This window comes from Centrocercus urophasianus, unplaced genomic scaffold, assembly GCF_019232065.1.
Source record: "Centrocercus urophasianus isolate 14NV4802_14NV808 unplaced genomic scaffold, USGS_Curo_1.0 seq_12, whole genome shotgun sequence".
Lineage (NCBI taxonomy): Eukaryota > Metazoa > Chordata > Aves > Galliformes > Phasianidae > Centrocercus > Centrocercus urophasianus.
In genome coordinates this window covers 43,747,787-43,775,119 of record NW_024884364.1, presented here as the reverse complement: position 1 = coordinate 43,775,119, position 27,333 = coordinate 43,747,787, and the positions used below count along the sequence as shown (strand labels likewise).

The window sequence follows — 27,333 nt, the reverse complement described above, 5'->3', positions numbered from 1 at the left end:
TTATTGCTTCTTATTAAAAAGCTTTTTCTTCCACTTGAAACCACAGTGGTTATGAAGCAGGTACTATGGAGGTTATATAATGACTGAACAGTCATCAGGTACCTCTCTTCTGGTGCAGAAACATTCAGGCAACACAAAGAGCCTGCAGTGTTTAGGGGGGGAAAAAAGTCTTCATACTACCCAGATACACAGACTTTAATCAGAAGAAATATAACACTTTATTACTCTTTTTTTTAATAAATTTTCTCACTTTTGCACTTTAGAAAATGAAGAAGTCAAAGAAACCACTTTACGAGAGCTTAAAATGCTTCGCACTTTAAAACAGGAGAACATAGTGGAGCTGAAGGAAGCCTTCAGAAGAAGAGGAAAATTATACTTAGTTTTTGAATATGTGGAAAAAGTGAGTTGAGTTTGTACTGTCTTTACCACAATTAAATCATCAGCTTAATGGAAAAGTCTTTAAAACAACTATAGTTTTAAATATGAAACTATTGTCATCTGTAGAGTGGAACAGCAGAAAAACTGATACAATCTGAATTGTTGTAATTAGGCATTCACAGTGACAATACAGTACTGATAACTTTATTATTGTTTTTACATTATTTACATCATTTGTTAGTCTTCAAAACAAAAAGTTATTCCACATGTGAACAGAAACATGAACAAGTTGCGTAAGCTGGAATACTGAATTTTAGTTATTTATGTGAAGAAAATGTTTCATCCAAATACTTCATTTTAATTGTAAAGTTGATTCACTGTCATGTGTTATGTTGGGTAATGAATTCAGACATCGTCTTTCAAAACAAGATCATAGGATTTTGACCTTGGAATCTGTGGCAACTTTCTCCATCTCTGCCTGTTAAAAATACAATTTCTGTTTGTATATTTCTGTAACAAGTCCACTATCAATAGTTGCTTAGAGGGATTTGGCAAAGATCGTTGTAATTATTTCCAATCCTGACCTCATTTGAAATGATCCCAAAATGTTCTTGGATTGGCCTACTATTGCCAAGCATCCTGGTCTGTTTCTAGGGAGAAACAACCTAGAACAGATCGGTCTTACATTAGTTTTGCAAGCTTTGCAATGGTGGTAGACCTTACCCTTCTATCTTAACTATCAAGGAAATAATTTGATGGTATATTTAGATACACAAAGTAAAAGTAAACACAGGCTTAAATGTATGTATTTATGTAGCTTTCAGGAGGTATCATTCCCTTGATCCAGATTTTCATTTAATATCCTGCCAGTGTGATTCTGTAGTATAGCTGAGTGCTATTCCTTTTCAATCAGTTCATTTCAGTCTTGTGTAAATGGTTCCTTCCTGTAAATACTTTACAATTTACTATGTGGTATAACTTCATTGTATAACGTGAGATGACTTGTTTTAGGCCACAGCTAGGCAGAAGACAGTTTTGTGTTTCACCAGATTAGCAATTCATGACATGGTAGATCTTATTTAGCCATGACATCCAAAGAGTGATTTGTTTTATCCATATTCCTTGTGATCCAGATACGTGGCATGTGTTTGATCACTCACCAACTAGTATATATATTTAATTTGGTGCTGTAGTTGAATTAACTAGGCTCACACTACTAGTGGATTGAAAGAACACAACAATAAAAGACACCTAAATGCATAATAAGAGCATATTTCAAAAAATGTTAATAGAGGTAAATACACCAGGCTGCAATATCTAACATTATCAAATTGGAGTAAAGGAATATAATGATAAAGACGGACATCATGTGCCTAACGTCATTTCTGTTATACTGCCATTTCCACATTATAAAGGTGATCTTTCATATCAACTTTGAGGTCCATGAATGTTTTGCGTTTTCAGATGTGTCAGGTAATTTCCACAGGCACTCCTAAATGTATGTTGTTCAAATCTAAGGACCAGGAAGATTTCTGTATTTTCAAATGAGCAAGAGTAGATAAATTAAATAAAATCCGGTACAATAGTCCTGTTTTTGTTTTAACTGGTGATTAAAAAATGTATTATTTACAGAACCTTAGCCCTGCAATGCTCAGTTCCAGATTACTGAAATTCACATTTAGTCTAATCTTTTTTATCTATTTCCCTTAGTGTTTTCATGTAGGGTCTCACTGTGGTGATGCTACTGTTTTCGTTCATATTTATAACACTAATTTCTTGATTGACTTATCCAGAACTACAGGCCACTGTGTAGATGAGAATCTAACTAAAATCAGTACAGTTCCTTAACAGAAAATTTCTTTTCTGAGATCTTTGCTGCATTTCTAAGGAAACTTGCTTGGAAGCACATAAGTTCCAGTATTTATTCATAGATTGCAAAACTCAGAAATACTTCCAAATATTTTCAAAGTCTCCTCTTGTTTTGTCTTATACTTATGTTCATTAAAATATCTTCCAAGAAAAATCTCAAATGTTATTACACGGCTGTAGAAAACATTTGTCAGAGATAAATTTATTTTAGATGAAAAACTCTGTTCAAATGCTTAAATTCTTAATACAATGAGTTGTGGAAGATGATATAGCCAAAGTACTTATTTCCATTTCAGTATTCAGTAAATAAGATTCCTTTTGTTTTCAAGTTGGCTGCTGCTGCCCATTATTCATTCAATTAAGAGTACAAACTCCATTGTACTTGCAATTGTGAAAAAAATCAGAGATAATGGAAATCTAAATATCCTTTCAGTTTTTCCTGTTCATCACCAGTTAAAACAATCCATTTAATTTTTAGCTAAGTACATCCATAAAAAGTTAATGTGGACATAGGACTACAGTAACTAAGATAATCTAAGGTTTATACAGCAGGTGTGTATCTGTAGGATATTCCATAGATTACTATTGATGTCCCCCTGAGGCATTTTTACCTCTGTTACCTCATTAGCACTAATGTGTTGCTTTAGGTATACCCATTCATGTATAGGCATGGGCTGTGATTAGTCACAGCCCAGTATGTGAAAGACATAGAACTAGCTTAACCATTAAGAAAACACTATGTTAAGGTGTAGTAGGACATTTACAAAATGTTGTACTTAATTAGTTTTTCACACAACCCCAGTAAACTGCTGGAGCAACTTTCTGGACCAACTTTTTGTATGGAAATGACTGTTTAGAATTTTTAAGTGGGTTGATGACAGCCTTTTAAGGAATTGTGGTAATTGTTTTCACAAATGCTTTTTTAGAATGAAATTAGCTAGTACTATGTTTATGATTAAAATACACTCCCTAAATGTTAAGCTTTTTTTTTTTTCATAGCCAGACTTGGTGGTGTAACTGTTGCTTCAGAAGGCTGAAAATGGGTTATGTTCAAACTACTAAAATATAACTTTTAAATAATGTCTTTTGAACATTTAGAATATGCTTGAATTGCTAGAAGAAATGCCAAATGGAGTTCCACCAGAAAAAGTGAAAAGTTATATCTACCAGCTAATTAAAGCAATTCATTGGTGTCATAAGAATGATATCGTTCATAGAGGTGAGTGCGTAGTTCTGCACATGGGGATAAGCTCTGGAAAGAGTTTACTTTCTACAGGGAAAGATGTTACAGCTAGAAGGAATTTGCATTTAACATAAATATAAGCAATTACTCTTTGTCAACAACTAAACAATCTGTGAATTTAGCTGAGTATTAAGCCTGCAACATGACTTCAAATTTCTGTAGAACTAAATTCATCTACGTATAAACTTGCTGCCCACTGTCTTTGGCGTACAAGTAAAGATTGTGTTAAATGCACAGTGGAGTAAAACTGGAGTACAAACATTGCCAAAGGAAAAGGAATTCTTAAACATTTCTGAGAACTCGATTATTTCACTTCTGAATCTGATAAAATATTAGCAGAAAAGTAACCCAGAACAAACTTGGTTTTTTTTGTTTTACTTCTGCTAAAGGCATATCTTCCCAGCTTCTGTGAGTTCAGCTCCCTCTAAATTTTAAGCAATTACAGTACTTGCTTTGTTTGATTTTTATCTGGTTTTATGTATTTTATCCTTATTTAATAAAATTGTATTTTGCTTTATGGCTTTGCAAAAGTAACATTTCTAATGTTCCCAATAAATTAGAATTCTCCTACAATATACTATGTTAGTAGAGACTGATCAAAACATAGGCGAGAGTTTGACGTATTTTGTAAAGCAGTTTGAAAAAGTATTCCGTACACAGATACCACAGTATCCATATAGGAATAAGAAACAGGCTTAGAACTAGAAAACACACTCTTTATGTAGAAATGACAAGAAAGCACAACGCATTTTACCAGTTAACTGGGTAATTAAATGACAGGTTATTGTATGATCATGCAGCATGCACTATTCTGTGTTTTCTTTTGCTCTTTAGGTATGTCTCTAAGTACCTTTTATCTTTTCATGTTTTGTTGAGAAACACTTCACATGGCAGAAAATAAATTCTGCAAATCCACAAGTAGAACTGCTGGAAGCCTATTGAGCAATTGGTCCTGTAGTGCTTTATTTATGGTTGTATGAATGTATCTAAATATATTGCTATGAAATAATATTGTTGACAGAGCTCAAAATTAAATAGAGAAGTTAACAGCTGTCTTTTCTTTCTTTGTTATTTGATACTTTAGATATCAAACCAGAGAATCTCTTAATAAGCCACAATGATGTTCTCAAGTTGTGTGACTTTGGTAAGTTCAGTAGATAGACTTCTTGCCTTTTTAAAGAAAATCTCTTGGAATGGAGCATTACCTCATTCTCATGAAAGTTCTACGTTGCGTGCTGTTGAAGACTCTTTCTCATGGTCAGAACTGATAACTTATTTAGGCTTATGGCTAGCATTTTAATTTGAAATACCTATGCTCTTAATTTGTGTACTTTGTGAAATACCATCTTACTAAATCAAGAGAAATTCTGCATTTGTGGTCTCGTCTCGTGTTGTGCAAGGATTTACTAGTACTGTTATTGGCTCTCACGTGAGCACAGCGCAGGTGATGAGCTGATCAGAAAGCTGGCAGAACTGTGTATTTATCTAGCTTACGTATTTAAAAAAAGATTCCAGTTTCATTAAGGCATTTACCATTCTTATATGTTAACATACCTCTTACATTGTTAGGTGTATAGTTATAGATCATCCTCTGTTGTACAAATCAAAGATTGTGTCAACATACGATTAGTGACTGAATAGTTGAAGGGGTAGAGTCAGAGCTGTACATGTGCTGTTAACTTTGGTATTTCATGCCTTATCAAATTGTGTTTAGTGTCGGCTTTAAGGCTTCGAACAAGCAGCACCCAAGAACAAGACAAAATTGCCTATGTGAGTAATCCCCAGTAGACAGCAGGGTGGCGTGTATACTGTTCCAACAATCTCTATTTTTCTTCTAAATGCTACATAGAAACAGAATAAAACACTCTAAGTAGCTTACAGTTTGGATTCCAGTTCCACACACAGCTGCCCGAGGTCACTTTGAAAGCTGTCATTTCATACCCCTGCAATTTTGAATGAAAAGAGGAACCGTTCAAAAAACAAATAAATTGCAGTAGGTTTTTGGAAAAACAGAACAAACATTTGTTCTGAAAGTGCTGCTTTCAATCCTCTGAAGGCATTTTTGTTTAAACATTCAGAACCAGCAAGCATTCCAGGAAAAGCCTTGGAATATCCAGTCCATGTGAGTTCTTTGAATCAAGGGCGATTTATTTTGCAGCCCCTGGAAGTGCATAGATCTGACAGTGCATAACGTTGCTGGTTTCCAGAGCCTGTGGCTCCTTGGCCCTATCTCCCGCCAGGAGCCTACAGCTAGCCCTGCTGTGGCTGCCCTCCCCTGACTACTCTCTCCTCTCAGCATTCCCCATAGTCCCAGGCTCTGGCTGGCAGCGTGTGCATTGGGCATCTCTGCCTCTCAGAAAGCTTAACAAACAGTCAGCAAACAGCACTGCCCCATGACCAACATGTGCTCTGGTCAGGACTAACAGTGCCATGAATAGGAACACCTTATACCATGCTCCCTTCCTCCCTCCATCTTTGTCCTCCTGAGGGCAAGGCTCACCAGCAGAGTTGGCATTTGTGAGCAACCCTTTGTGCTCCTGAACTCCTGTCAGCAGGAATTCTAAAGAAAAAATTGAAAGCCATACAATCATGTTTGTTCTTGCCAAACATAGAGTTCTGCCAGTAGAGGTGATGTGCATAGTCCATAGGCTTGCTCACGTCGCATCTTCAAGCCAGATTGTATTTCTGCTGTTGGAAAAGAAATACAACTGCACAGGCATCCTGGTTTTGCTGTTCATGTGGATTTGTTTGAATTTTGCTTATAGTTTCAGACTTAGCTGAATTTAAAATGCAAAGCAACCCTTAATACTTGGGATCCATTTTACCTTTTAGCCTTACTGCTAACTGACATTATTAGTAGTTAGTAGCTTAAGTCATTACTATAAAAATATGTTTGCCACAGGAGTTTCTTGTACGTGTATAGATGAGGATGGAAAAATTTGTCTTTTAATATGACGTAACATGCTACCTGCCTAACTAGCTTGCTTCATTTTTTGGAGCACAAATACTAATTGCTTACAGTGCCACGTTCCTCATGATAACAACAACAACAAATAAAAAATATATACATCCGTCCCAATGCAGATTTGAAGTAATTGTGTGTTTTGGAATATCCCAGTGGACAAAACATTTTGAACAGAAAAATTTGGTAAGTTTTTAACAAGATAGTTCTTCATAATCCTTGTGCCATGTTCTGTACATATCGTACTAGAAAAAATGAGGTTGTGTGGTGCTTGCCTGGACACATGTTGTGTGGGCGTGATTTCTACCAATAGAAATGGGAAAAGAGAACAGCACAAAAGGCCAGTTATAACAGATGCATCTGAATTGTTGGAAATTGTTAAGCGTTCTGACTAGTATGCTTGCTTTTTCAAAACCAGGACTTCAAAATTACTTCTTTTAAAAATTTCTTTATCTCTCTATGATGCATAAGCATAAAAATCATGAAACGCGACTGGAAAAGACCTCAAGAAATTCTCTAGTTCTTCCACCCACTCAGAGAAATGATTAAGTATGTCTGTGTCATTCTTGACAGGCATTTGCTTAACTTACTCTTACGATCTCAGTAATCTCAGTCTTTAGACACCTAGTTCAGACCTTGCATGTCATTGGATAGTTGGACTAAATGATCTTTGAAGGTCCCTTTTAACTGAACGATTTGGTTAATGTTAGAATGCTTTACATTGTCTGATTAATTTTATCTTCTCTATAAGAAACAGGCAATCTTATGAACTGCTTTTTCCCCTCACACCTTCAGACTTGTAATCTGTCCTCCCCTTCTGAGTTGTTTGAAGTCCTTTTCGTGAAATGTCATCTTTTGCTTGTTTGTCCTTTTTGTGTTGAAATAATTTTGCAAGTTCTACTGCTTTCATAGTTGCTCTCACTCAAGTTACTTTCCATCTTCATGTTCTACTCTGTTCCTTCTCTCTGATAAGTTTGGTCAAGTCTTCTCCCTAATTACTTTCTCTTATTTTTGTGTCAAAAATTGTTCCAATTAGCACAATTTGGGGGTTGGATCAATGTTCTAGCTAGGCCACAGGATGAGCAATTCTGCTGTTAGAAAGCGTTATGCTTTCTTGAATTACCAATTCCACCTACTGTCTCTCAACATGGTAACAGAATCAGAGCAGTAGTGTATGTATAAAATGGTTTCCTACGTCACATGACAGTATGTAGGTGCAACTGAAGCCTGTGGTTTTTCCTTTTATGTCTTGACATAACTCCATTCTACGCTTAATCTATCAAAGTTGAGGCCTACTGATTCTTTCTTTTTTTCAGATTACGTTAGCTGCTGTTGATTCCCTATACACAGCAGCTGCTGACTGTGACCAGGTTCCAATGGAGTGGCCTGGAGGAAAGCTCTATCCTTGACTTGATTCCTTTAGTGTACCTGGGCTGGTGGACTTGTGCTGTACATTAGTAAATGAACTGTGTGATGTGATCATTTGTATCATGTGGCTTTTGTATCTTTCTCCTCTCTTTCAGGATGGGCTTTCCCATTGTTTGTTCTAGCTGTCCCATTTCTTCACGATGGCTCCTGATTTTCTTCTCGTGTTTAAAATCACAAATGAGAGAATTTCCATTGACAAGATTAATGAAATAATGTCATAATTTCAAACAGAAACAGGGCTGCCTAAGCAGTTCTAAATATAGTAATATTTAGAAATGTATCCAATCCCAATGTCCTCTTTAAGTAAATTAAAAAATAATAATTTCAAGTTTTTTAGTGGAATTCGTAATTTTTGGCAAAACTATAGGAACAAATGAAAAATGTTTTGGGATAAATTTGAAATATCTCTTCTTCACTGTGTATGCCTTTCTGTTTACTAACTTTTAAAAGGGAGAGGTGTATTAAAAGAAGTAACAGCTGTAACCTGTATCAGTAACAGCTTTATCATTACACTGGTAGTTTGAAAAAGCGGTCTCTGCACCCAGACATTTATTGCAAGTTTTTGTTAATTAGTGTAACCACAGAGCTCTAGGTTCTTTCATACCAATGCTGCCAAGTGAGACATTTTAGGAATACTGCAAATAAATCAATAAATAAATGACAGTTTTACAAGCATAGCTGTGTGGGAAAATAATTTTTTGGCAGCTTCTGCATGAGAGCTCAAAAATAAAGAAAAAATAATATAGCATTTATGTAGCACTTATTTTGGAAGTGAAATCATCCCTTATATCTCTGAAAGATCTTGAGCTTTTTATTCTTTCTTCATTGCACATGCAATAGTGGAAAGATTCCTGGTGATTTCACCGAAGTGAATTTTCTACTGATTTTTAGTGGCACATTCCAATTAAAGAAGCATTTTGAAAAATGTTGCTTCTGCTTTTCAGTCCCATAAATTTGTCTTAGTTTGAGCTCTAGGTCTGTAGCAGAGTCTTGCTGCTGAAAGCTGTCAGAACTCAGTCTCTATGTATTTGATAGTTAGGTGCTTGATACTTTGCTGAAACGGTGTTAGCAGCTGCCCTAGTGTACTAGAAGAACTAGATGAAGAATCTAGTGGTATCGTTACTTTGGTGTTAGCTTTTGATAAATGGAGAAAAATGAAAACAAAATATAGTGCATTCCTACTTCTGTGTTTTCTAGTATATGCATTCTTCTCTCTGTTGGTCTTACTAATTGTTCTTTCTTAAGACAGAAGTTAAGTTTTGGTGTAACTGCAAATAACTCAGCAGTTTTTTGATTCTTAAGAAAATTATGTGGAGGAGGAAGTTAATTTGGACTTGTTTTCTGATCCTAATTCACTGCGAGTTTGTTATGAATATGATGCTAAAACAGGTGGGAAGCTGACACTTGTGGAGTGACTTAAATCATAGAATCATTAAAGCTGGAAAAGATCTCTAAGGTCATCTAGTCCAGCTATCAGCCCATCAGCACCATGCCTGCTGAACTATCCCTACGTGTCACATCTACACATTTCTTGAACATCTCCAGGGATGGTGACTGTACCACCTCCCTGAGCAGCCTGTGCCTCACTGCTCTTTCTGGGAAGAAATTTTTCCTAATATCCAACCTGAAGCTCCCTTAGCGCAGTTTGAGGCAGTGAACTCCTATCTGGTTGCTTGTTACTTGGAAGAAGAGACTGACCCCACCTCACTACGACTTCCTTTCAGACAGTTGTAGATAGTGATAAGGTCTCCCCTGAATCTCCTGTTCTCCAGACTAAATAATCCCAGTTCCCTCAGCTGCTCCTCATAAGACTTGCGCTCTGGATGCTTTACCAGCTTTATTGCCCCTCACTGAAGATACCCCCACACTTCAATGTCTTTCTTGTAGTGAGGGGCCCAGAACTGAAGACAGTACTTGAGGTGCGGCCTCACCAGGTCTGAGTACAGGAAGATGATCACTTTCCTAGTCCTGCTGAATACGCTATTCCTGATACAAGCCAGGATGCCATTGACCTTCTTGGTCACCTGGGTGCTCATGTTCAGACAGCTATCAACTAATACCTCCAGATTCTTTTGTTCCTCACAGCTTTCCAGCCATTCTGCCTTGAGGCTGTAGCTTGCGTGGGATTGTTGTGGCTGAAGTGCAGGACCTAGCAATAGGTCTTGTTGAACGTCATACAACTAGCCTCGGTCCATCAAGTCAACCTATCTATATCCCTGTATAAAGCCTTCCTACCTTCAAGCAGGTTGACACTTCCTCCTAGCTTGGTATCATCTACAAACTTAATGGGGGTGCACTCAATTGACTTGTCCAGATAATAAAGATATTAAACGGGACTGGCCCCAATACTGACCACTGGGGAACATAACTTGTGAACAGCTTCTCTAAGAGAATGCTGTGGTAGGCAGTGTCAAAGGCTTTAATAAAGTCTTAGTAGACTATATCCACAAATGCATATATAAAACAATTTTGCTGGTCTTTGGTGGAGTGCTGCCTTTTATAAGTTTAGAGAGATGGCCCCATTCCTTGCTGAGTCAGGGAGGGAGTGTCCTTCCATGAGAATAATACCAACTGAAAAAAATGGAATTCAGTGAGACTGTGGTAGTTAAGATCAGTGACTAAAGTGTCTACTCTCCATGCGAGTGTTAAGTTTCTGTTGTTATGAATCCTCTTCTGCAAATAGCTTTTCATAGTGAAATTTAGTGGCAGTTGTTCAATAGCTTGTATGGCATACTGGCAAGTACTTTCTTTAGTCTGTTCTATTATGGTGAAGTAGCAAGGATAATGGTAAAACACCATAGGTTTCTGAGGACAGTATACAAGTGAAATAGTCATTACTGCAGACATACTGACTTTCACTGTTGTATCTATGAAAGGTTACATTTCAGTAAATGAGCAGTCCTTGCAGACATTCTGCACTGGGGTTTGTAAACAATTTACTTCTGTTTAAGTAGGTATGACTTCTTACCGCCAAAATCACTGATGATGTGCACATTTTATTTAAAATGGAATATAATCTTTCCCACTGTTCCTTTGACAGGCTTTGCCCGTAATCTTTCTGAAGGAAGCAATGCTAATTATACAGAATATGTGGCAACCAGGTGGTACCGCTCACCTGAACTCTTGCTTGGGTAAGTATAGTTTGTGAAACAGCCATGAGAAATCTTGATTCTTTGCATTTTCTCAAGCACCTTTTGTAAAATTTGTCAATGGAGAACTGTAGTTGATTTAAAGGGAAGATTTCAAGAGAATTCTAGATCTTCATTTATACTTGCTCATTCGTTCCTATTAAGTCAGCATAAATCAGTAATATGTTTTCATCCATCTCGAGCTGAACAGTATTTAATTGACTAAGAGAAAACTGAATTATCACAAATGCCGAGGGAACAGCATGGAGCTGCATCAGGGGAGGGGCAGCTGGGGGTCAGGGAAAGGGTCTGCACCACAGGGCGGTGGGCACGGCCCCAAGTGCTGGAGTTCGGCACTCTCAGACATTGGGTTTGATTTTGGGTGGTGCTGAGTGGAGTCAGGGGTTGGACTCCATGATCCGTATTGGGTAGATTCCACCTCGTGATATTCTGTGTTTCTGTAACTAGTCAGGAAGAATTTGTTGAAGGAGGCTCTTTGAGCAATTTTAATAAAGTACTCAGAAGTTAGTGTGACATTGCCTATGGGAGAAGTAGTTGCATGAGGAGCAATTTAATTTCACTCTTTTATTAATCTGTAAAATTAGCCTTTTACTACTTCACAACGTTGAACTGCATGAACAAATTCACAGGGTGCAGAAGTGTAGAAGAGGAGACTAAAGTACCTGGAATGTACGGTTTGCAATCTTTCCGTTACTGTCAAGTTTTACAGCATCTTTTTCTAAATACATGAGCGTTCCAGTAAAATACAATTCTTGTATGTATAGCATATATGTATTTATATATGCGTATCCTATAAGTAAGGAATTGGCAGCCACAGGAGGAATCAGAAAAGGATTGCTAGGAGTCACTAAGATTCTTCAAGCAAAATGTTTGGTGCTGCTGCGAAACAAGTCTTTGTTTGAACCCTAGATTAACTCTGAACCAGGGAATACACATTTATTGAATAGGTAAGGCACTGAATAATAACTATTCTGTCAAGGAAGTCCTACAACTATTCCCAGAGCTGTGTTAATCTTAATCAAATTGAGATGTAGTTGTGTTGTTCTATGCAGAATAGTATGTTAAAGTTGCCAATAAAAGAAAATGCAAGGCTCAGTTTTCTATATTTTGCAGAAAACTGAATGATTAAATTTACAGCAAAGCGTGTGTCTAACATATGTGTACACACACACTTACTAGTTGGAAAGGAAACATCAGTCGTAGCCTTTACGTTGTTGCAGCATTTTACACTTTGTCTGTATTAGAAATTAGTGTTTTAGAGGAAAGACATGAAGAGCTTGGCAGACATGGCGTTTGTCTGGCCTGCAGTTTTCAGAGCTGTTTCATTAACAGAGGAAATGTAGCAGGAATCATTTCTGTGTGTAATGGACTAGATTTGATTAGTTTACAGAGGAAGGGGAGGGGTACATGTATTTCATGAATATGACTTTAACTTTGCTTGTGTGTGTTTTTAATGCCAAGTTTTTCTGGCACAACTTGATGTCTGTTTCTTGGCAATTCTGCTCTTATTTCACAGTCATCTTAGGGAAAGAGGGAAATCTCCTTCCCCTACTTTTTACCAAATCTTTATAACCGTATGTAATACTTCAGAGTCCCCAAAATTATTAAGCATTTATCTGTTATCAAACATATTTTTAATTTTTTAAATTTTAAAATGTATCGCAGGGATGTTTTTGGTTTTTTAATAGACCTCAAGTTTCATGAGTGGAAAGAAATAGGTAACTATTCACAGAATATCCTAAATTGACTCACTTTGAGGAGCCTCAGGTTCTATTTCTTCAGCATCCATGCCTTTGATTGAAAATTGCAGTAGTTCACTACCCTCTACTCCTCACACAAACATCTATTCTCTGTATTATGATTTTCTACCCTGTATGTGTGTGTATATATATCTTACAGACCATCTGCAAGCCCATCATTTCTTCTGACCCCACCACACAGCACTGGCTGCATGCAAAGAGACCACCTGCCTGAATTTTTTTCTCCAGATCCATGTGGCTTTGCTTCAGAACAGGAAATCCTTGCTTTGTGATGTTTTCATTGTCTTCACCTGTGTTTCTTAACTTACGAATAGTTTCAGGAATAGCTTCAGGGGCTTCTGTTTTCTCTCTAATCAAAACTTCACTGTAGGAAGGGTGAAACAAAGATTGCTTGTATTTCTATCCCCTCATAGGCCAGATCCAGTGTGTCTATCAATCTAATAAAAACAATGGAATAAAGCAATGTAGTGCAGAAATACAACACAGTCATTAACCTCTGGAGATTAAAAGAAGTTATTACTAGTTTAACTTTCATAACTACATCTTTATTAAAAAGGTTATTCTTGTATGTATGCTGTTGTTGTTGTTGTTTTAAAAAAAGGTAACTGAATCCTTGGGGATACCTAAGAATTCTTGTCCTGCCTTTTCAAGCAGCAATATGTCAAGCAATCCAGTGCAGAAACAGAGAACTTGGTATTTGAGATTGCTTCTTTAATGTCAGGTTTTATTTTTTCTGAGCTGTAAGGAAGCAGGCCATGGAAAACAGCCAGTAAATTAAAACAGCTTGGTAAGAAGATGGTATCAGTGAGTGAAAAACAATTTATGTTCACTTTTTAGAGCCCCATATGGGAAGGCTGTGGATATGTGGTCTGTGGGCTGCATTCTGGGTGAGCTGAGTGATGGACAGCCCTTGTTCCCAGGGGAGAGCGAGATTGACCAGCTCTTTACCATTCAGAAGGTGCTAGGCCCACTGCCAGCTGAGCAGATGAAGCTCTTCTACAGCAACCCACGCTTCCATGGACTGAGGGTAAGAGATAGCTTTGTTCTTTTCTTTTTATTAATTTACTCACACGATATTTACACTGTTGTTGTCATGAAGGTTATTTTCATTTAGAGTGTGTGCCATGTTTTCTGTTGTGTGTATTTTTGTGCAACCACAGGATATTTAGATCATGGAGTGTTCATAATTCAAAGTTAAATTCTAATTATACCAGTACTGGGAGGCATAAGTAAGTTCATTTTGCTGTTAAAAGCTGATTTTAAACAGATCTATTTCTTTAACTTTTCTTGTCTTGAATGTTAGCGAATGTGTCAAGCCTGAAGTTACTGTGCACTGTGAAGTTTAGTGGCACATTTGTATGTTTGAAGTGTGGAAAATTTGTGTCTTAAGTCTGCTGTGATGGCAAAACCTGAGCCTCGGATGCTGTTATGATGATAGGGGAGCTTTTTGCCTTTTTACTTGAATTCCTGAAGAATTAATGTAAGCCATATAAGTAAGAAAGCTGCTTGTTCCCATTTCAGGAGTTTGACAATGCCATGAATTAAACAGAAGCTCGCTAGTGTGGAGAAGCTGTTTAAAGTGGCAAAATGCCAGATAGAATATGTATATTTAAAAATAACAAAATAAACAAAAAAACTCAGTTGTCTTTAACAATGCCTGGTCAATGATTGTATTTGTGTTGTCTTGTTCCATTTTGGTTATCTCTTCTTTGTCTTTCTTTTTTTTTTTTTCCTTTAACAAATGCTGCTTACAGAATGTTATGATCTTGATGAATTATATGAAATTGTTAATATAAAATCCAATAAAGAGACATAACAATGTCTTAGGAGACCTGATCTGTGGTAAAGGTTGGAGATTGAAGTTTTACTCCATAAAAGAGAAAACAGAGAACGACAAAGAGGTGCACCTAGCTATCTTATAATGCATTAAAGTTTGCCCTAAATTATGATTAGCTGGTGATAATAGCAAAACAAATAGTTGGATTAAGGTTTTTGGTGAATTATTTTAGCTAAAACAGTAGTTAATTCATAAGATTCTTTGATGAAGCTTGCACACCCTTCATCACAGGATTTTATAAAACAGTAACACAACTGTTGCCAAGGTAATGTATGTTTTTGATCCTGCTTAGAAAAGGGCTGTAAAGGATTTTGTTTTTAAAAAATTATATCTTCTAAAGCAGTGCTTCACAAGCTGCAAGCTAAATAAAATATTCTCTTTTCAGCATTATTTTACAAGAATTCTAGTTGTACAGTGTAATCTTACTTGCCTAAATGCTGTGCAATGTCTTAGGATGAAAATGAAGTATCTTTGTTATGTAGCTTTACAGTAAGGTAATTCAAGAAGACAGCATGGACCTAATGTGATTAGCTCAGGGTTGAGTGTCTTGAGTGTCTGTTCATATCCTGGATTAATGTTTTATTACTTGGCCTCAGACATATCGCTGCCTTTTCATTCCCATCTGCAAAGTCAGGGTAACCTAATGATAACAACAGTGAAGCGACGGTACGCCTTCTAAAAGAGAGTACTTTTGGAATACTGAAGTCTGAATAATGACTTCAATATGAAAAATACTACAAAAAAGTTGATTCAGAATATGATTTTTGTTACTTAATTGAAAAAAATATTCCATGTTTTAAGGCAACATTTCAAGTACAGGCGAGTTTTTTTTTTAATAATAGCACTTAATAGTGGAAGATGCTCAGTTGCAGCGAATAGAAGCAATGCTGTGATCATGCAGATTATTATTTACAAGCTGGCACTGGGTGTTCACATGATGAAAACTAGTCCTTCAATGGAAATGTTTATCCACGTGATTATCTATCAGCTTTATGAATCTCTCTCATAACTGTAAGTACTGCCACATTGTAGCACATGATTTAAAAAATTCTTATTCAAATACTCCAGCTCTGCATGCACAGGTGTAAAGATGCCACATTTGCATACTTCATCTTCCTGCTTATTTCCTCCAGTCGTGCATATACACACTGTTTTCATCACTTTCTGAGGATTAGGTAGTAGTTAGTTATATCTCTTCAGTCTGTTTGAGGAAGCAAACATCCATGCTATGTTGAAGACCCAAGAAAATAATCTTGCATTGGAAAGAATTTACAGGCTCATATGTGTATGGAAATGTGAGTGGTAATGTGGAGCTGTAGTATTATTCTACGAGTTAGTTACAAATATGATGGAGGACATGAACAAACCCAGTGAATGGCAATCACACTGCATGGCAAACACACTGCATGTCTTTGGCACATTTTCATGTTTCTCTGCTCATTCCAGAAGTAAAATCTGATTTATAATGTTCATTCTATGCGAGTACAGAAATATTTTGCCCACGTGGATAGACTGAAGAGCAGGGTTTGTTTTACTTAGAAGAATACTGCACTTAAAATAAAATAGTGCCTTAAAACAAGTTAGTGCCTCCTGAAAATCTATTTTCTTTATGTAAACTAGGGGAGGAAGAATGGAAGGCTTGGTTCACCTAGGCTGCTATCTAAGATCAACAAGGCAGGCTTGGACTTAAAAGTAAATAATTAAAATAAACTTTTCTGTAATTAAGAAACCACTTTAAAAGAAAGTAAAGTAAAAAGAAAAATACAGAGCCTATTTAGGAACAAGCACATTCAAACTAATGTTCTTTCATTTTCCTTCAAAGCTCACATAGTATAATTTATGAAAAGTAATGCCAGTACAAACAAAGGATTGCACTTCATAGTGGTCTAACATTTACATACTTGCAGTGCATGTACAATGCATTCTGCTTCCAAACAAAATACATTTTTGGAAGTGGATACATGTAATGCTGGATTACTCTTCAAAGAAGGGATTTGAAGTCATACTCTGAGGAAGGTGTACCTGTAAATATATGTACCTGGCTGTAAGGATCTTTTAAACATGCAGAAATGGGTGTAAAGGAATAAAAATGTTTAAGACTTCTTGCTCATTGATAGTTCAGACCAAATGTATAGCTGTTGTGTGTTTTTGTACTGTGGCAAATTTCTGTATAGAACATTTTTTCAATCTTCGTATTTGTTGGGGTTTTTCTGTTGTTGTTTCTGTTGTCTTAATCACTGACCCAGATTTTGTGGTTATCTTACATTTTCAGCGATTTTAGATATACCTCAATATTTTATGTGGGTATGTTTTATGTATGACTTGAGTCCATTTGGACATTAAGCAATGGCTTTTTATGTATTGGGGATGTGATTGCCAGTGCATATTCCCTGTTGTCAGTACTCTAGCTTTGATGTGTTAACTTAAGAGGGCTTTTTAGAACACTCATAGTTAAGATGTGGATGGGATCAAGCCAGGCTGCAACTGAAGCACTTGAATACTATTGGGCAAATACCACAACTGGAACAAATACCACAACTGGAACAGGAACTGCAAATGAAGTATCTGGATCTCAGCTGCATTGTTTTGGATGAACTGTAATTAATACCAATCAGCTGTCTCGCTGTTTGGCTTAGTTTTTCCTGAAGTTTCCCTGGCATTCAAAAGTGCAGTTTTCTCTAAAAACAGCATAAGTTGCAAAAATGAAGGTTTTTTGGTTTTTTTTTTTGGTGCTCATCTTGGAAATCCTGCCTTAATTTCTAATTCTGAAAATACTGGAACATTTGTGTTTAGCTTTTAAATTTGAAGTTACTTCACCGAAATCAGTTTACCTGTTTGATGTCAGTTCCATGCACGCCATAATCTGGAATTGGATCTCTGATGCCTGTTTTTTCTAGCTCATCGTATTTGATGTTATTTTACAACGTAGATATACTGAGTAGATTTTCTTTCATTTGATTAAAAAAAGAAAGGCTGTTTTCGTTTCATTTGACTACAGCCTTGTTTACAAAGCAAACAACACAAAACAAAAAAAAAATCCTGTGCATTGTATTTTTTTTTTTTCTTCCTTGAATCTTTCCTTCCTGCTTTTCTTTCTAGGTGGTTAGGACTGGCTTCAAGTACTGCCTGGTTTTGTCAAGTCTATAGTTGACCAAAACTGTCCCTGAGCAGAGCACACTTCATGACGTTGCCAATTCATTCCTACTACAACGTGATCGCAGGAGTAATCCCAAACCTTTCTGCATAGTTGCTATTCCATTTTTGTGAGGTTTTTTCACTTGTAAAGATTTTGGAATTGTCAATCAATCTTTGGTATTTAATTATTTCTACGTTCACCCAGAAGCAAAATTATCTAATAACCATTTCTAAATTCTTTTCTTGGGTAGATGTTACCTATGTTATTTCTGAATCTATCTTAATGCACCCACCTCATGTCAATCATAGTGCCACAAACACATTTATAGATCTAAGTTAATGACTTGTCAATTGAGAGAGGTTCCTTGGCTGCCCTACTAATCAAAAATACTTTCTTTGGTTGTCTAGATTCGTGTCATACACCAGCAGTTATTTCTTTCATCATGTTTTGTAATGTTTCAGAAATTATGAACTGTTTTCAATTAGGTTACATGCCTTTATTCACTGTATAGTTTGTATTTTATTAATGTATTAATCTATACCTCATTTGCATTCTCAATATATTTTTATGGTGTATTACTTTGACAGTTTCCTGCAGTCAATCATCCACAATCTTTAGAGAGAAGATACTTGGGAATTTTAAGTGGTGTTTTGCTCGATCTTATGAAGGTAAAAAAATATGTTTATTTTCTCTCTGTAATATAAAGGGAAAGATGTCACTTCCTTAACAGAGTGCGTTTTAGAAGTACTTGTGAATCTCCTTTTGAGATGTTTTGATATCACCACCATCTATAGTCAGGCTTGATACTTCTTAGGAAAATATCCCTTGCAAATGCCAGGAGAATCTGTCCAAACTTGTCTGGTTTGATAAGCAATGTATATTCCAGACAAAAGAACTGCCATCGTTTGTGTCAGCATGCATACCGACAACCATTCAGATGCACAGGCCACCTTACTAATGCAGGAGGATGAACTCTCAACCTGTGATAAATCTAGATAAATCCACAGTGAATGAAGATTAGATTAACCTGAGTTGTTATTGTTCATTACTGGATAAGCATGAGGATATGGACAGTAGATGCACAGTAAACTTTTTGCCTGTCTGAGGTCTTAATGTAGTTGTTACCACTCACCTCTACAAAGCACATTATTTAAGTTGCTCTTCAGTCCTGTTTTGAAACATACCAGCTAGTTCCCCGTGGCCAGGCTAGGATATAGTTCTGAGTTTCTTGCAGTGGTCCAGGAAAAGCCTGCTTTCCTCAGAATGGCTGAACAATGTCAAAATTTCACTATGGTGAGCTGTAGTACAATCCTTCTGTTTTTTCAGCCACAGGAAACTGAAGGAGATTCACAGTGACAAAAATTCTGTTTAGAATAAATGTATTATATTTTCTAGTTCACATAAACTTTTTTTTTTTCCCCAGCACTATAATTAACTGTAACTCAAGCTGTAGTAGCACATATTGCTCAACTGCCATTTCAAGATGGTTTCTCCTAACATAACACATGCTGGGGATTGCTTTTTTTTTTTCATTTTACACTAATTTTATATGTTATATAGCAATGTCTTTTGGGTTCTTCTGATGTGATATAAAAATTGAAATTGCAAAATGAAGCATCAAATGTTAAGGAAACAGATTTCTAAATAATCCCTTTTTTTTTTTTTTTTTTTTTATTTTAATTCATGAAATTCTTTTAAACTTTTTTGTCCGAATTACTCTATGTAAGGTGAGAAAAGGTCAGGGATCCTGTAGAGGGGCTATTTTGTTTGATCTACATTACACAGTTGAGAAGTTGAAACATTGTTAAAGAATGAGCAGAAAACTTAGAATAAAAGAACAGAAAGCACCTGTGGTTAAGTTGCATGCTGCAAACGCTCTACATATTTTGCTGTGTGCTTTTCTCTTCCCCAGACACTGGACAGTCTGGCAATTATTCACAGTTGCTATGTTCCTTATTATCTGCATTCCCAAGGAGCTCAGTTCTGATTACTAGATTACTGAATAATCCATGCCCCAATTTATTTCAGCTAGCACTGACATATGTATCTCTAGATCTGTATATATCAACATTTAGAGAGCATTTCTGGACTAGATTAATGAAGAGTCATTCATTTGCTGCTGTTGCTTTGCTGCTCCTCTCTTCACAAATCATGTTATTTTGCAAGCATGCACTTGGAAATTTGAATATGATGACTTGGGAGAAAAACAAGTTGAATATTTTATGCTTATGCATATAATCTGTCATTCAGTTATCTCCTTTGTTCATCAGCAGACCTTTTTTTTTTTTTTTCTCTCTGGGCTTCCATTTTCTGCTAGAATCCCTGAATAATGCATATATGTTTCACGCTTGCTTTAACTGTAGTTGGTCTTCAGCCTTCCTTATGTCATCCATTATACCGAAGCAGTGTGTTTATGCTCTTTCTGTGTTGTCCTTGGCTTGATTTCTTACACATCGCCTATTTTGAGTTTTTCTTCATTAAAAAACTCCCTATTTTGTCAAGCTGAGCATGCTTGACATTTTGCAATGTGATGCCCAGTGAGATGCTTTGTTCCTGCACTCAGGAAGTTTTCTTGGACAGCTGTCTTCAGATGGCAGTTTTTCAGGAGATTGTCTTGGAATCCCCCTACAGAAGTCAAAGTCTGCAATCTTAAAGTTGTGGGTTCTATCACTGATGCTTAACTGTCTCACCCTTCATTTGAATCCTAGTGGTAAACCCCTCAGGGTTGTTACATCTCAGACTGTCTTCTGTGATCAGATTAGCCTCCAGTACTTTACTGTCAGTGAACAGCAAGTCAAGTAAAGTGAAGGCCAACTAACTCTTGTTTGGTTTGCCTCTCCAGCAGTTAAATTAGAAAATGCTACCAACGTAGTCTGGAAGTCTCCTGAGTAGTTGAAATCTGCTGTGAGGATGAGGAGCTATATTCTGCTTCTTGTTGTAGGAGGAGTGATCCTCTTTATCTTAGATGTGTAGGTGATAGCAAATCCCTGCCGTAACACCACAAATATTGGTTTTCCCTTCTAACACTGACCCAGATTCTGAGTGGGTATACCTTTAGTCTCGTGCTGTCACTCGGTACAAATTAGGAACCAGTTTAGTTGCAGTGCCACTCCTCTTCTTCACTACCTCCTAGCTTCTGATGCCAGCCACACCCATAAGTGACCATGACCCAGCCATCAGCCTTGTTCGCCACCACTTCTCTGTGATTCCAGTCAGTTTCTGAGCCCTATGACTGCCTATCGGCTTTAGTTTTCCTTGCTTGTGCTCCAGCTTCTGCAAGTTAGTTTACAAGGCACTTGAAGTCAGCCTATGATCATCCATAAATGGGCCACTTGTATCGCAGTAGTGATGAGTGCCACAAAGAAGTAAGGAAAGAAGAAATGAATCGTTCAGTACACAGCTTGTCACTTGAGAAAGGCAGATACTGCATACTGTATGACTGAGCTGCACAGGAATGCCAAACACTTTGGTGTGCAGGGATCCTGTGCAGGGAAAACTAGTTTGTGGTCAAGTGGATGAATATTATACTAATGCATATACAGATAGCCTTTGCGCGTGTGTGCACACAGAGTTATTCTCTATTCAAGCAATACAGCCCTTAAAAAAGAGCTGTTCTTTTTATTCAATGGCCATTCAAACTTTCATCCTTGCTGACGGCCACGCATCCAAGATGTGTTACATGTGGTCCCATTTCTGCAAGGAAACATTAAAAGTTATCAAAATCAGCGAATCGTTTTTTGATTTTGTGATTAGGTGTTCTCTGTGTGTCAGAAAAGTCAGTATGTTCAGAATCGCAGCTGATCTAATGGAATCATAAGGCACATGTTATTCTGAGTACATTGTAAACAGTTTAGGTGATCCTTTAAAAACATGAATGAACTTGAACCTTTACTGAAATAAAAACCAACTCACATTTGTATATGTTTTTAAAAAATTATAAACTGTGAAGGAATTTTTGAACATTTAATACTGCTCGTGTATGCATGTTCTTTCTGTTAAGCCTGTTTCGTTGGCAGTATTATAGTAACGGTAATTCAATACTCTTTGTTTTAGTAATGTTTTATAGTATGTCCTGAAAAGTATCTTTAAAATCACATCTTTTTAACATCTATATATATATATATATATATATATATAGGTACATGTATAGTTTTCCATTTACATCTTTTTTTGTTTTAAACATGTTAAGCGCAAATTTATAACCGTGTGAGTATGTTCCCTTTTGTTCCTTAGAATATAATACTTCTGAAAGTCTTCGTTTTGTATCATGTGTATTTAAATGCAGTATGAAATTATTCTGGTACCTGCATGTAATCACAGATGGTCTGGAGATTAAAAAGCTATTCCATTAACGTTCTTTATTTTACTTTATTGTTGTTGACACAAATACGGATAGTAACATTTAAACTTTCGGATGTTTTCCAAAGAACTTACTGAAGTTAGATCCAGCAGACAGATACTTGACAGAACAATGTTTGAACCATCCTTCATTTCAAACACAAAGACTCTTGGATCGCTGTGGAAGCTCACCTTCACGGTCAGCTAAAAGAAAGCCTTACCACGTCGACAGCAACACATTATCTAACAGGTAAACGTAGTCGTTTGACCCTTAAACACTGATATTGTCTGTGTTAATGAGTAAGTTGCAACAGTGCTTACACAGAATATTATCTTCAAGAAAATTAGTTATTTTGTAGCTTAAGTACATTGCAATGTATATGCAGTTCCATGCTGCCTCACTGAACAGAGAAGGCAGACATAGTTTTATTATTACAGTTATTCAAGCTGAAATTTTTTGTTAGCTATATTCATCAGGCTGAATGCATCTTGGGATTTAAAAAAAGAAAAAAAAGTAAAAGCTTTTTCTCACATGACGATAAGAAAATAATTTGGGTTACTCATCTTAAAAAAGTTAGCTTCTTTTCTGAACAATAGCAAGAATTCTGTGGTTTGGAGGTGTCACTACAGAAAACAAAAATGCATTGATCATGCTCCACAGTAAGGATAAACAGAATTTTGTCTGCAATTGTGGTTATGAACTGAGTCTAGTCTACTTGAACTTAAAACAGGATGTATTTGCTCACTAACTCCTTTGTTGGACCCACATAGCTTGAGAGAAGCCACCTGATCTCAGTACGTCAACAAACCAGGTTTTCTGGTGGATAAAATACTGTAGTAGAAAGAGACTCATCGCATTCCTTTGACAAAAGCTTTCCTAAAGGCCATCCTCTGAAGTATGCAGAACTACAGTGTCTTTTAATCCTAGCCAGGTTTTTCTTTAGTTCTTCCAGTGAGATTTAAAAAACAGCATTCCTCACTTTAAAATTTGGGAACGTGACGTCTGTATCCTGCATGTTTTCTGAAATGGTTACTGAAATGTTTTGGCTGCTGCTATACATACTTACTGGTGCTGGTATTTCTTAATTTCTTGAAATTGTAATTGAGCGTATCATTAGATCACTGGAAGTGGGTAGTACAAAAATCCTTAATATGGAAATAACTAGCATTATCTGGTAATAGTTTCTAATAAGATCCACAAATGTACAAATTCATCAGTACTGTCAGCTCTTAGTTTACACCTCAGTAATATATCTGAGTTAGATGATGATAGAATTGATTTAAAAATAAGTACATTTACTCAACTTTAAGCCAGCTTATGTCCATCAAAGCTAATAAGCATAGCCACAGCACTGCTCAGTTGCAGCTGCACTGTTTCAGGGCCAAGATAGGCCCATGAGCAGATCTGCTTTTATTCTGTAGAATCTGAGTTCTGCAAAAGACGGTGTTCCTGTGGTATTCCTGACTTGGTGTTACAGAGCTCACCAGGCTGCACAGACCTTAAAATCAGTCCATCCAAATGGCTTTGACCAGCACAATAGCTTCTGTTCTCACTCTTCTGCCTCCACTCGCCTCAGACATACATTATGTAGCTTGCAGCATTGATTGGACCGGGCTTTTTGGCAGCACTGACATATTTGATTGTTCCACTTTAACTTTGATATGCTGGATGTGTTTAACAATTCCTTCAGTGGATCTACAGCTAATTTTCATAATAGTGCTTAGAGTAGTGATTACAAATGTAGTACAAATTGGTAAATATTTAAATACATATATTGGAAAGTTGGAATTTTTATGATTGGATCCTATATATTTCTTTTTTTTCCATTAGCAGGATCCTTTAACTAAAATTGAGTTGGTCCCTTAGGATATAACCAATGAAAAACAATATACTGACACTTGAAAATCTGTTATTGTAGTGGAGCTTCTGGTTCCTAGTTCACAGTTTCTGCAATGAGCAGAAGTTTTTGATCTTACTACTAATTTTGTGTTATAAAGTGGCAACTCCCATTTAAAGTGAGTGCACTTTTGTTGAAGTTACTAATATGTGAATATGTAATCTGGTATATTAATGCTTCTTTATGCATTTTAATGTAGAAATCAAGCCAGCAAAAGTTCTGCTTTGCAGTCACACCACAGATCAAACAGCAAGGATATACAGACACTAGGGGTTGGCGGGCCAAGAGAAGAAGGTCTTCCAGCAAATGAAAGCTTTTTAAATGGAAACCTTTCTGCAGCTGCACATAGCCCAATGCACGCGAAGAAATCAAGCAACCAGCCTGGATCTGGCAATAAAGATCTAGCCAACAATAACATGCCACATCTTCTTAGTCCAAAGGAGACAAAGGCAAAAACAGAATTTGATTTTAACGTGGACCCAAAAAGTTCTGAAGGTCCAGGCACAAAGTACCTGAAGTCTAACACCAGACCTCAGCAGAACCGGCACTCATTTATGGAAACGTCTCAGAGCAAAACTGGGACGCTGCAGCCCGGCGATAAGCATAGTCGCCACAGCTACATTGATACCATTCCACAGTCTTCTAAGAGTCCTTCGTATCGGACAAAGTCAAAGAGCCACGGGGTTCTGACAGACTCGAAATCCGTGGGCAACCTATCTGAGGCTAGGGCTCAAGCTGCAGAACCAAACAGCAGTCGCTATTTTCCATCCAGCTGCATGGACTTGAACTCTCCTACCAGTCCGACCGCTCCCCGCCATAGCGATAACAGAACTTTGCTCAGCCCTTCTGGGAGGAATAACCGCAGCGAGGGCACTCTGGACACCCGAAGACCTTCAACCAGGCACTCCAAAACAATGGAGGAGTTGAAACTGCCAGATCACATGGATGGAAGCCATTCCCACTCGCTCTCTGCTCCGCACGAATCTTTTTCCTATGGCCTAGGTTATACCAGTCCTTTCTCTTCACAACAGCGCCCTCATAGACACTCTATGTATGTGAGCCGGGACAGAGTGAGGTCAAAGGGCTCAGAGGGTGGCTTAAGCGTAGGGCAAGGGATGGCAGCCAGAGCAAACAGCCTGCAACTGTTATCTCCACAGGTGCAGCATAAGTCACTCACAAGGTCTGTTGGCTCTTCACGAGAAGACTGTACAGAAGATACTAATAGGGTTAGTTCAAAATATCACCTGTTATGGAAGACTTACCTTCCTCTCCTTATTTCATGTGGGGACAGTGTCCTGCTTTCTCTCTTCTGTTTCTTTGTTTGCTTAGTTATTCTTCTATGGTGCTGTAAGGCAAGGAATGTGAGACCAAAAAAACCAAAAAGACGCTAAGTAGTTGGAGTGCAAAATGAGACCACGTTAAAGCTAATAATGATTGAACTATGACAGCTATTTTTATAATGTACTGAAATGTGAGAACAGAAAAAATGTCAGTGAAGTTAACATTTAATTTGTAGTTCCTAGTCTGTTATGTTTTCTAATGTCATTTTTATTGTATTGGTTTTCCTTAATTAACCTTCTCGTTTGCGTTTTATTTAACTTTACTAGTATGCCTTTCTGTTTTGAATAGCAATCTTAAATTTTGAAGTGAGCTTTTTCACTTGTTTATAGCATGACATTATTGATGAAATGTCATGATTTGCTAGAGGGATATAAAAACTGCACTATTCCTCTTGATTAGTATGATAAATAACTGGAACAAGGTAGAGATTTTTTTCTGGGAGAAGCCACCAGTGAACTGAAGCCTTAGCAGTGCTATGGTGACTGTCATTACTTATCTTACGATATTTTGTTATGAGTATTACTTCATCAGTGTGGAGAAAGGGCCAGTTTCAGTGTTGATTTACTTTCCTAATACAATAGTTGTGAATTTTTTAAGGTTTTGCATAAGATGAATGTCCCCATATCCTTAGATTGCTGTGCCATTGATCCAAAACATGAATGTAAATAACATTAGCATTTGGTTTTTTTAATACACGTTTATGTCATAAAGTGACTTCAAAATTCTTGTTCAGTTTTGTTGACAAACTGCAGAAAGTCAGATCTACATATATTATTGAAAGTCTAAAAATGATAGTGAGAAAGACTAAAAACCTCAGCCTCTTCAGTTTACATAATAAATACACATAGTAGACTTGTATGCAATCATAAAAAAAGAGTTTTCACGTACTGGATGGCTCTTCAACAGAAGAAAGCATAGACAAGGCATTTTTATATATTTAAAAGCACGTTACTAATACATTATTTTTGTATTCAGTATGTCTCTTCTGTTCAGAATTATGTGAATTATTTGTTATAAGAAGAAAAAAATCTCATAAAAGAAGAGAATTTAAAGAAAAATGGTTACTTAGAAGGAATTACAGAAGCTCTGCTTTAAAATAAGATTTTATTTCTTGTGCTTAGTCATTTTTTTCTCTCTCTCATTTCAGTCGAATTAAATGTTACTTTTCTTCACAGTATTACTGTAGAAAGGCAGTAATAGCAACATTTGACATTTTGATAATAAAAGCTGACGCTGCCTTGTATTCTTTAATATTTGGATCTTTTTCTGAATTATTTAACAGATATTAAATTGATAATTAATTCTAATTTTAATTCCTATTATCAGATCATTCTTTGTCTTTTGACAGCTACTTGAAAAACTTTATTTCAATTAGAAAAATGGTTATACATCCTAATGCTTATGGTTTTGTTCATTGTGGTTTGCTTTGGAATGTCTAATCATTTGTAAAGAATTCACCTTTATCTTTTTTGGTCAGTGGTTTTTAAACTTAAGTCTTCAATTCATTGTTTTAAGGCCATATTTCAACCAGCAGAAGCCTGAAGGGAAAAATACTCTTTTGAAATATATGGCAAGTCTGTACGTTTGCAAAGCGTTTTCGTCTGTTTTCCTTCTTTTTCACTATTTCCGATCACAAATCGGAATTAAAATTACAATATTTGTATGACTCTGATAGGAATTTCAGATAGGAATCCTTTCCTATCCCTTTTTCTTGCCACATGCTGTATTACAAATGAGAAAACTTCACTTTCTTCAGCCATAGTGAACTCAAAACTTCAGGAAAAATATAAAGGTTGTCAAAGAATCTGTATTATTTTCCTAGTAAATTTTTCCATTCAGTTCTACTGGTTTTCTCTGCTACTGTTGTCTCTCTGGGCTCATGTTTTGTGAAATGTCCTTACTTCCCTGTTTGTAGATTCCATTAAGCCACTAACAATTCATTTTAAAGAAAATCATTCTTTGTTCGCTAGGTTTAAATCTTACTTGCATTCGGT

The 27,333-nt window shown here is 36.6% G+C and overlaps 1 protein-coding gene across 6 annotated transcripts in view; it reads left to right on the top strand.

Moving 5' to 3' along the window:
- CDKL5 (cyclin dependent kinase like 5) overlaps positions 1-27,333 on the top strand; it is a 124,485-nt gene that overhangs the window by 72,343 nt on the left and 24,809 nt on the right. For all 6 annotated transcript variants that reach the window (XM_042811021.1, XM_042811024.1, XM_042811023.1 and 3 more), the window contains exons 5-12: positions 264-400; positions 3,346-3,466; positions 4,575-4,634; positions 10,921-11,011; positions 13,627-13,816; positions 18,350-18,430; positions 22,190-22,350; positions 24,198-25,224. In XM_042811021.1, the coding sequence (XP_042666955.1) occupies positions 264-400; positions 3,346-3,466; positions 4,575-4,634; positions 10,921-11,011; positions 13,627-13,816; positions 18,350-18,430; positions 22,190-22,350; positions 24,198-25,224 (1,868 nt within the window). The remainder of the gene's footprint in view (positions 1-263; positions 401-3,345; positions 3,467-4,574; positions 4,635-10,920; positions 11,012-13,626; positions 13,817-18,349; positions 18,431-22,189; positions 22,351-24,197; positions 25,225-27,333) is intronic.